This window comes from Buceros rhinoceros, unplaced genomic scaffold (genome assembly GCF_000710305.1).
Source record: "Buceros rhinoceros silvestris isolate BGI_N320 unplaced genomic scaffold, ASM71030v1 scaffold13933, whole genome shotgun sequence".
Taxonomy (NCBI): domain Eukaryota; kingdom Metazoa; phylum Chordata; class Aves; order Bucerotiformes; family Bucerotidae; genus Buceros; species Buceros rhinoceros.
Genome location: NW_010402020.1, coordinates 98,102 through 107,410, shown reverse-complemented (window position 1 = coordinate 107,410; position 9,309 = coordinate 98,102). Strand labels below are relative to the sequence as shown.

General features: G+C 38.9%; 1 protein-coding gene across 1 annotated transcript in view; it reads left to right on the top strand.

Moving 5' to 3' along the window:
* Positions 1 to 9,309, top strand: part of LOC104490250 (band 4.1-like protein 4B) — a gene marked incomplete at its 3' end in the record, with an annotated part of 119,662 nt that overhangs the window by 57,966 nt on the left and 52,387 nt on the right. Inside the window, exons 9-16 of the mRNA XM_010132511.1 lie at positions 628 to 731; positions 1,229 to 1,317; positions 1,649 to 1,718; positions 1,891 to 2,060; positions 2,163 to 2,272; positions 4,254 to 4,284; positions 4,778 to 4,811; positions 5,819 to 5,886. Of these exons, the coding sequence (XP_010130813.1) occupies positions 628 to 731; positions 1,229 to 1,317; positions 1,649 to 1,718; positions 1,891 to 2,060; positions 2,163 to 2,272; positions 4,254 to 4,284; positions 4,778 to 4,811; positions 5,819 to 5,886 (676 nt within the window). The remainder of the gene's footprint in view (positions 1 to 627; positions 732 to 1,228; positions 1,318 to 1,648; positions 1,719 to 1,890; positions 2,061 to 2,162; positions 2,273 to 4,253; positions 4,285 to 4,777; positions 4,812 to 5,818; positions 5,887 to 9,309) is intronic.

The window sequence follows — 9,309 nt, the reverse complement described above, 5'->3', positions numbered from 1 at the left end:
TGCAGGTAAGGTACCTGTGTGGGAGTGGTCTCTCTAGCAACAGGAGGTTTTCTTCTCTTACAAAGTCAAGTATGTCCACAGGAACCCCTTCAACAGACGTGACATGGTGATTATGTATGTTGGTTGGGAAGTGGTGTAAATGGACTTTGAGCCCTCCCCTTCCTTAGAAATGTCAAGCAGTAATTTAGGGAACGTTGGTGGAATGACATTTAATACTTTTTTTTTTTCTTTAGATAATTTCATTACAGTTTAAAGTTTAAGCAGTTAGATCTTTTCCTATGTATGTTGGAAATAATTCTCCTTCACTCTCTTTCTCTCCTTCTTTCACACATGCATGCATAAAATTTTGTGTGTTCAGGGTAGTAACAAACTCCCTTTCCTGTCTTTTGTTAATAAATACAGTACATTTTGGTGATGCTGTCTTTCCTGAACTTTAATCCTTACTGGCAGTTTCAGACCTTTTCCAGTTTTTATCCCCTCTGATTTATTTTCAGGAGGAAAGAGTAAAAACATAAGCTAAGCTTGAAATACCATTTACTGCCATTGAGGGCCCAAAGAAAAGGGTTAAGGGGATGAATTTTAAAACATTAAAAATGGACAAAAATTTCATACCATGAAATATAAATAAATGTTATGTTCTTAGGGGGAAGAGCCCGGCACAGGCTGAATTATGCTACTTGAACAAAGCTAAATGGCTAGAAATGTATGGTGTAGATATGCATGTAGTGAAGGTAAGATCCGTGTGATACTTCATTTCATTAACGCAGGATCCCTGCTCTGTGGGGGTGTGGGTCTCCTTGTTGTGGTGTGGGTTGCCCCATGGGCCATGGTGCTTCAGAAGTACCTCCCATGTCCACTTCTCCCATGTCCCTCAGTTTTTTCCTTTTGTGTCTCTTTCCCCTAGCAGCTGTTGCTTCCTCTGAAGCACAGCTTCAGATGAGGTGTGGGCTCCCCTGGCTGCTCCTGTTGTTGCCAGGCTCTTTCTAGGGGCATCAGAGCTGTCTGGAGCAGCACATGGCCTCCTCTCACACAGGGCACCCTGCAGCCTTCTGTTGCCAAAACTTGCCAGTTTGCATCCGATGCAGATGCATGCTGTTCTGCTCTGTAATGTTAAATGAATATGCAAACCTTATTGTCTAGTTTAAAGCCTATGGATTTTGATGTATCGCTGTAGTAAGATTGATACTACTAATGGCACATTGATTATTGATTCTGTGCTTCCTTGCAGGGAAGAGATGGTTGTGAATATGCTCTTGGACTGACACCAACAGGCATATTGATCTTTGAAGGAGCCAACAAAATAGGCTTATTCTTTTGGTAATCTGGTTTTATGTTATATTCCTTTATGTTAAAATGCTGAAGTCTTTCTCTTTCATGTAATGGGATCTTGACTATATTTTGTAATGTAGATCAAATCCACAAGGTTGAAATATCAAGGTTAAATCTGAACGTAAATTGGCCTGATTAGAAGTATTATTCTCAAATGCAAATTACTTGTTGAAAAATAGTCACATTTTCAGGAAATCATACTTTTATTACAATTCCTGTAATGTTTCAGGATTGCAAATCCGCCATACATTTGGGGGAATAGTCTTAGATTATTAAATGCCATTTTCCCATTAATTTTCTTTTTGCTTCTTGTGTTTAGGCCTAAAATCACAAAAATGGACTTTAAAAAGAGCAAACTAACACTTGTGGTTGTAGAAGATGATGAGCAGGTAACTTTCTTCCCTTACTTGTGCCTGATCCAACGAAGAGTGGTGTGTGCTCAGGCTGGTGAGAACACAAGGGAGGCTTAGCACCCTGTTGGTCCAGGCTGTATTTCTCCTACCAAGGACAGGAACTAATATCATGCATGCCAACTTCCAAAGCTTTTGTTTCTGTGTTTAGGGCAGAGAACAAGAGCACACGTTTGTTTTCCGGTTAGACAGTGCCAGAACGTGCAAACATTTGTGGAAGTGTGCAGTGGAGCACCATGCTTTCTTCAGACTGCGAGCCCCAGCAAATAGTAAATCTAGTAGATCCGACTTCATAAGGCTGGGATCCCGCTTCAGATTCAGGTATTCAGCAAAGTAACGGCAATATGTTGTGTTTATACAAAGGAGCAGGTACAACATCCAGCAAGAGGCAGTAGTTAACTTTATTTATTTCTGTGTTTTAAGTGGGCGGACAGAGTATCAAGCAACACATGGGACAAGATTACGCAGAACTAGTACATTTGAAAGAAGGCCCAGCAAGCGATATCCTTCTCGAAGGCATTCAACTTTTAAGGGTAAATGTTTGTACATGTGTTCACTGAACCAGTCATGCAGATGTCCTGTTAACTTACATAAATATCATATTACAGCCATAAAATCTGTACCAGAGTATAAAAAGAACATCACATCACCTAAAAAATCAGAGCGTACGTGTTGGTTTTTTCTCTGAAGGCAGAGTCCATTGTTTTTATCTACCATTTTTGATCTCTGTCTGCACTTAATTATTCCATCCCCCATCTATAAAGGAGGAGGTATCTATGGTTTCATATGTTGTTCATTTGCTCTGTTGAGAAGGAAAGAAAAGTTACATCAAACTCAATGAGGGAAAGCACGTAACATTTTCCTTGAAGAAGTGCATTTGTCATGTAGAGTGGAACAGCGTGCAAAAGCATCACTGACTTGCTTACCGAGCCAGGGTTGTTGAGCAGTCTCGTTATGCAGTTGCTGCTTTCCTGACTGTAATGGCGTGTTATTCACCTATCCAGACTCTGACCTTAACTAGCTTTCTCTGGGACGTGAAATGTGCTGAGTTTGAATGGAATGACAAGGAACTGATCTCTCTTGTGGTTCTGTCATTTGTCCTTCAAAACTTAAGCTGAGATTTTTATTCCTTGTCAAAAAACCTAGGAACGCTGCAAGACAACCCCCTCTAAACTCTGTATTACTTGAGAATGGAGGTGTAGTTGCTGTATGGAGCAGGGCAAGCTGACATCCCCTTAGGATGTCTTTACACTGCTTTGCATTCCTAGAATATGAACCTTGGTTCTGTTAAAAGTCCTTGTGGCATTATGGAGGCATATTTATTTCTATGGGGGTACAAAGGTAGCAAGCATGCACACTTCTTAGAGGCTGTAATTGCCCCCTCCCCCTTTCTTAGTACATGTCAGTTTTTTATGGAAATGTAAATGTATTAAATTTGTGAGATAATGTTATTATGTGATACATGAGAGTCAACTATATGGTGAGCATGAATGATTTCGTAAGTGGAAAAATGGCTTATTTTAATTTTTTTTACAATAAGAGGATCTCTCAGACCTGCAGGTTATACCTTGTGTCTCAGGGCTTCTGTACTTATGTCTGTGAGATGGGGAGGGGAGAGAGAAGGTGTGGCTTATGCTCACGTTAGTTCTCTGTGTGTAGCAGCCAGGAAGAACTTCTGTCACATCCAGATAATCTCCCTCCAAAGAACTCAACAGCTAAGAAAATGCAAAAACTCCCTTTAGATTATTATCTTTCATGCGTCTCTTGGCTATTAAGACCTATACCTGTACCACAAGCGATAGATTCTGTCCTAGCTCTTTTTAAGGCTTCCACAGTGTCTCATTAATTTTGTCATCCACATTCTGCATTCAGCAGAGACTTGGATTTTCAGCTGTGTCACTCAGCAGTTTTTTCAGTGCTCTCAGGAAAAAGAAGTGATACATCCCAGCTACTCAACTGCCGCCTCTACTGTTCTTTCCAGCCTGTCCAAAGCACGAACCAAGGCCTTGTTGCTCAAGATTGTGCAGTGCCTTCCTATATTCCCAGCTGGGAATTGTTTACTGTAATAAGACACAGGCCATTATTAGATTCAGGAACCCTCTGGTTTCTGCAAGATGTAACATTTCTGTGAGGGGTAGCTTCTGATTCCCAAGGGACTCAATGGTATTGACACGGTGGCTACAGCAAGGTGAGAAAAGTCACGTTCTGGTTATGCAGAACTTACTCTGCCAAAAGTACTCTTCTGTGACATTTGGGAAGAATACTCCTGTCTGATGGGCTTTGACTCTTGCTGAAACAGAGGGAGGTTCATGTCTGCCTCATACGTGTACTCACACAGGAATGTAGAAAACACAGATCTGCACTTGCGATTCTGATGCATTTGTGCAAATATATCTGTATGAGGATTTGCTTAATCTGTAGTGTGACATCCCAATCACAATAACTGCAAAATATCTGATACTTACAGGTTTTTTCACCTGTTCTTAACGGGTTTTTTGTATGTTTCTTTTTAAGCAAACAATCCTGTGAAAGCAGCACAACTGTGGTAAGTGACTGCCCAAGTTCTCTCTACCTCTCAATTGCTGTTGTCAGGCAAAAGGGATTCTGAAGACCGTTTCTGCATTAGGATTTGTTGAAACAAATTCTCTGGTGTGGGATGAATTGCTTTGGGATCTCTCATTATGCAGCACTAGATTCTTCTTGGGTACTGCCTAATGGGACTTTAAGTGCTTCCATTTTTTCTTCCTTTTTGAGTTTGAGATCAGACTAAAGTAAAACGTATTTCCTTTCTGCTTGTTGCCATTATGCTAACTTACCTAACTTTATTTGTTTCTGTTCCATAAATGTAAAATGAAGAACTTCATTGCAGTCTAATTACTGCGGTGTATTTCTTGAATAAAATATTGATGTCCTTAAGAATATGAATTTTACTTCACTGTAATACTTACCTGAAGAGTAAAACCCTAAATTGCAGGAAATTGTGACATAGATGTATGTCAGATTTAGATTATGTAAAAACTAATTTTTTTCTCCCTTAGTGCTAAAAACACCCCTGAAGTCCATAACTACCAGGTAAGAGCATAACAATTATTGAGGAGAATATTGTCGTTTTTATGTTTAATGGTAAATATTTTTGCTCTCTATAATTAGTACAGCTGTTTTGTTCCCCTTTCCTTAACTCGAGGGTGAGGTTCCCAGAGGTGGTTCAGAAATAAACAGCGTTGCACTGAGAGATAAGGGGAAAGCGGAGGAATTGTTCTCTGTTTCTTCCCCTGTGTTCTTAATACAAGCCTAATACACTCCATTTGTCACCCTCTTTCCCCTTCCCGTGAAATAACAGGTTGAAGTCTTTGGGACTGTGAACATGATGGACCCCAGGAGACTGCTCTGTGAGCAAATTTTTGTCTAGAGCGGCCTCTCACATTGGATGATCCACAAGTTCAAAGCTGCAATTATGTCCCCCTCCACAACATTTAAGAAGTTCATTGCTGGTCAAATGTTTGTTGGCTTGTTTTTAAACAAGCTCCTTTATACACTTAGGGGAAAACCTCACTGGGTTTTGATTAGTGATTCTATCAGTCAGTGCTGCTGAGAAAGCAAACTGCTTTTATCCAAACTGAGTGTGTGCATGAGAACTTCATCTTGGTTTTGTTAAAAGCCTCACTAGTGATTTTGTTTCACTGTTTCTCCTCAATTTCTCATGGATATGAGAGAGATGCTGTCACCAAAGATAGGTGACCTTCTGAAGACTGCTATTATAACAGTAACCTTTCTCACTCTACACCTTTGATTAAAGCTGACATTCTTTTGATGTGCTTTCTATGAGAAGCACTAGATGTGCCAGGTTGTGTCTCCACAGAAAAGCAATTCTCTCTGCATTTTACCATGAGTGTGTGCTAACGAGCAAGTTCATTGCCAAGAGGTCTCATGTATATGCGCAGTAGCATGGGAGAAGGTCTGCAACAGTAGGGTTTCTAGGGCTCCCAGGGAGCATGTTCCTCATGTCCCAAAGAAAATAAAAAGTTAATAGGGCATTTTTATATGACTTAATTAACTGGATTCCATGTTTTCACTTGCAGCCACAGTATCATGCTAATATACATCCTGCTCAGCCACACTGGCATCCACATACACCTGTGAATGTAAGGTAAGTGGTCTTTAATTTGAGAAAAAGATGATTACTTCCTTCTTAATCTGTTGTCATGAAGTTTTGGTGGACATGCTGGACAATTTTCTGCGCATGAAAAGCAAACAGAGGTTAGAAGTATGTGATGTAGAGCCAGTATTAAATTACTTCTAATTAGGTTTTGCATTGGAATGTCCTAATCTCCTTCATGAAAATTTTTTTCAGGTTGAATATTAATTCAGAATGTGAAATACAACTTCAGTTTATTTCTTTAGGGAGTATGTTAGATGGGAAGATGCTCAGTAGCTTCAATAAAACTAATTGCAATTTGATCAGTATTTAATCTCCTAAGACACAGAAGAAACTAGTTTTAAGGTAAGGTGAAGTTATGAGTGAACTTGCTAGTGAAATATATGGAAAAATTACATGCACATGGAACAACAACCTTTCAGGTACTTTACAGGTAATTAATGAAATTATAACATTGAGTTTTTGAGAGCAGTTTCACAAAAATGTTCCTGTATGGGCTATCTTCTCACATACTTTTTATTTTGTAACTAGTAAAGAGAGAAATTGAGTGAAAAGACATTTTGGAAGAAATTCCGTGCAAGTTACAACCAGCTTGGTAAAACTCAGCAATCGCCTGCTGGTGGATTTTAGTCTGTGCCTGCCCACATGATAAAAATTAGCTGCTGTTTTATCCTAATAAAAATAACCTCTGTAGGTTACTCAGGTTTTTAGACAAGTAATTGCTATCTTGACTGAAAAATACTAATACCCCAATCTTCATTACTATTCCTCTTACATTTTTATCTTTGTGTTCTTACATCAGGTTAGGTAGGCTTAGTTCCTAGTGTAGGCAGGCTCTAGAGATGAGCCTGAGTTTGTAATGGATGAAAAGACAATTTGGACTGAGTTTGAGTCTGATAATACTGGAAAAAGGCAAATCTGTTACTAGAAATACTAGGCAGAGAAGCTGACCTACTCATTGTCATCTCAAAATTCCTAGCATACAGCAGTAAAGCAGATACTAAATTTATGCTAGAAACAGAAGACTTTAAATCAGATAGTTAACTTTGCCTGTACGAAATAGTCAAGATTCTTTCTGGGTTTAGGGTTTGCTTGTTCATTTAATTGTGTGTGATTTTAAATGTACAACTTCACATTACAAAAGAGCGATTTCTGAGAGAGGTTAATGATTCTATAAATCATTTGAGGTTGTGCTGAAGTTTTTTTGAAGATTCCTTCACTCAGAGTACTAGTCTGTAACATTTTAAAGCGAAATGGTTCACTCTGGAGTAGAATGATATTGAAATAAGCACAATAATGTATTGTAATGTGTGTAGACAATCTCCCCCTTCAGCCCTCGCTGCTGCCTGTGCAAAGATTAAGGTCAGTGAAATATGAACAATGGCTTTTTTATACCTAGGTTTGTAAGGCTAAGAAACATACTTAAAAGCTCAGTCATGCAAGCTCAGTACAAAGGTACTCAGAATTTTTGTCCTAGTCAGGTAAAAGCACTTAAATGAAGTGGAAGCTTCAAGTTATTCTAACTTGGAGTCAAACTAAGTGTTGGGCATTTAACATCTTGGATAGCTTGATTTGAGAATCTTAATCCATCCAACTATGAACTTGAGATCAAACCACAGATGCATGAAATTCTTTCTGCTGGGCATGCAAGCCTAGCACAGGCCCAGGGCTCAATGAAACTACCTGTGCAATACATGTTATATATGGGGATTCTGTTGAATAATTTGTGAAATTATATGTGGAATTTTATCTCAGTCTCCTTAGTAAAATCCTTTCAGTGAAACTACTTGTTTGCAATTATTTTATTAAAATAAATTTTTATTAAAATTATTATTTTATTAGAATTTCTTTGTCTTCTGAAAAAATACACTCAGATTAATGGGTGTCATTATATATCTTCAGAATGTAAAATCTAAACCTGCCTGTATTTCTGCTGGCATAAAAAAAATAGCAGATTAGAAAGCGCAACTTCAGCTTACTAATAAGAGAATCTTAAATATTACGATTTCCTACATATGTGTGGGAAATAAATACATGTTCAAATGTATTTATTTATTTATTTCCTTTGCCGTGCCTCCCGGTGATGTGGGAGACACTGTAGCTTCAAGTTAATAACTCTAAGCAGCAATAAGTGAACAATAAGGAAAAGGTATTTTTCCTCTTAGACAAGTTTCACTACATAGTCACAAAGAACTACAAACTACAGGCTCTAGATGTTCATCTTCACAGAATATGACTATGTGACTTACAGGCTGCTGGAGTGTAATTAATTGCATCAGTGCTGAACAAATGCCAATATTTACTGAAGAGCAATTTTCATTCCTGATAGGATTGCCTTTCTTAATTTTTTAGACCTTTAGAATGTATTTCTTTTTGCATGGTACAATTTTTTTACTTGTTTATTGTACATGTTTAGTTTTCCTAGAGCGCCTTCCTCCCTCCCCACCATCCCTCTAGCATTGATGCCCAACACCTGTCTATAGCACTTGAAAACAGAGAGGGGTTTTAATGACTGAGCTCTGATTCAAAGCCTTTTGAAATCAGCTAGAACATTCCCAGTTGCTTCAGTGAGTTCCACATCAGACCCATAGGTCTGTCACCATTCCCTTCCTGTCCCGAGAGCTGCCCAGCACACCCTATGCATGCTTAGCCCTTGCTGGATGATCTCATGTTACTGTGTACACTCATAAGTTTGCTTCCATCTCTCACTAACCAATAACTGTGCAAATGGTACAGGCCACCCTATCATGATGACAGGCCATATTGGAAACCCCCCACAAGTGGAGAGGACAGCAATTTACGATATATCCAGGAACAGAACCAGAAGAATTTAGGAGGAGTACAAAGCATGGTGTACCAAGATAAACTCATGACGACCCTCTGAAAAACAGCCATCTTCATTTCACCTGCCATCTTAGGCGATCATTGCATTCCATGGTCCTTGTCTGTCTGCAGTGTGTTCGGAGTGTACTGCACATAAATGTCTGTCTTTGTATGTACATCCATCCTTGTTTAGTGTTCGTGGACATTCTTGGGGAAAGTATTTTCCGTATCTTTGTAAAAAATCTTGAAAAACCTTTTGAAAGCTGGTAAGAATTTTCAGTACCCCGAGACCAGAAATATTTCTGGAGATTTGCATTCTACCATACTTTCGAATCTGTGCCCCTCCGCTTGCTGTTGAAGATCAGCTGTTTGTGCCTGAGTTATTTTTATTTTCTTTGGGGTCAAATTAATTGATGAAATTTGAGAAACTTTGTTTTTTAGCTGACATGGGAATAGGAGATTAGAGGGAGGAAAAAGAATTCACACTGGCAATCAAAATGGCTTGTGGACCACCAGCAAAGGGAGCCTGCTAAGGCAGCCATAGGTTTGGGTGTCATTTGTGTTTTATTTTTCTGTTCTGCAGTGAAAATA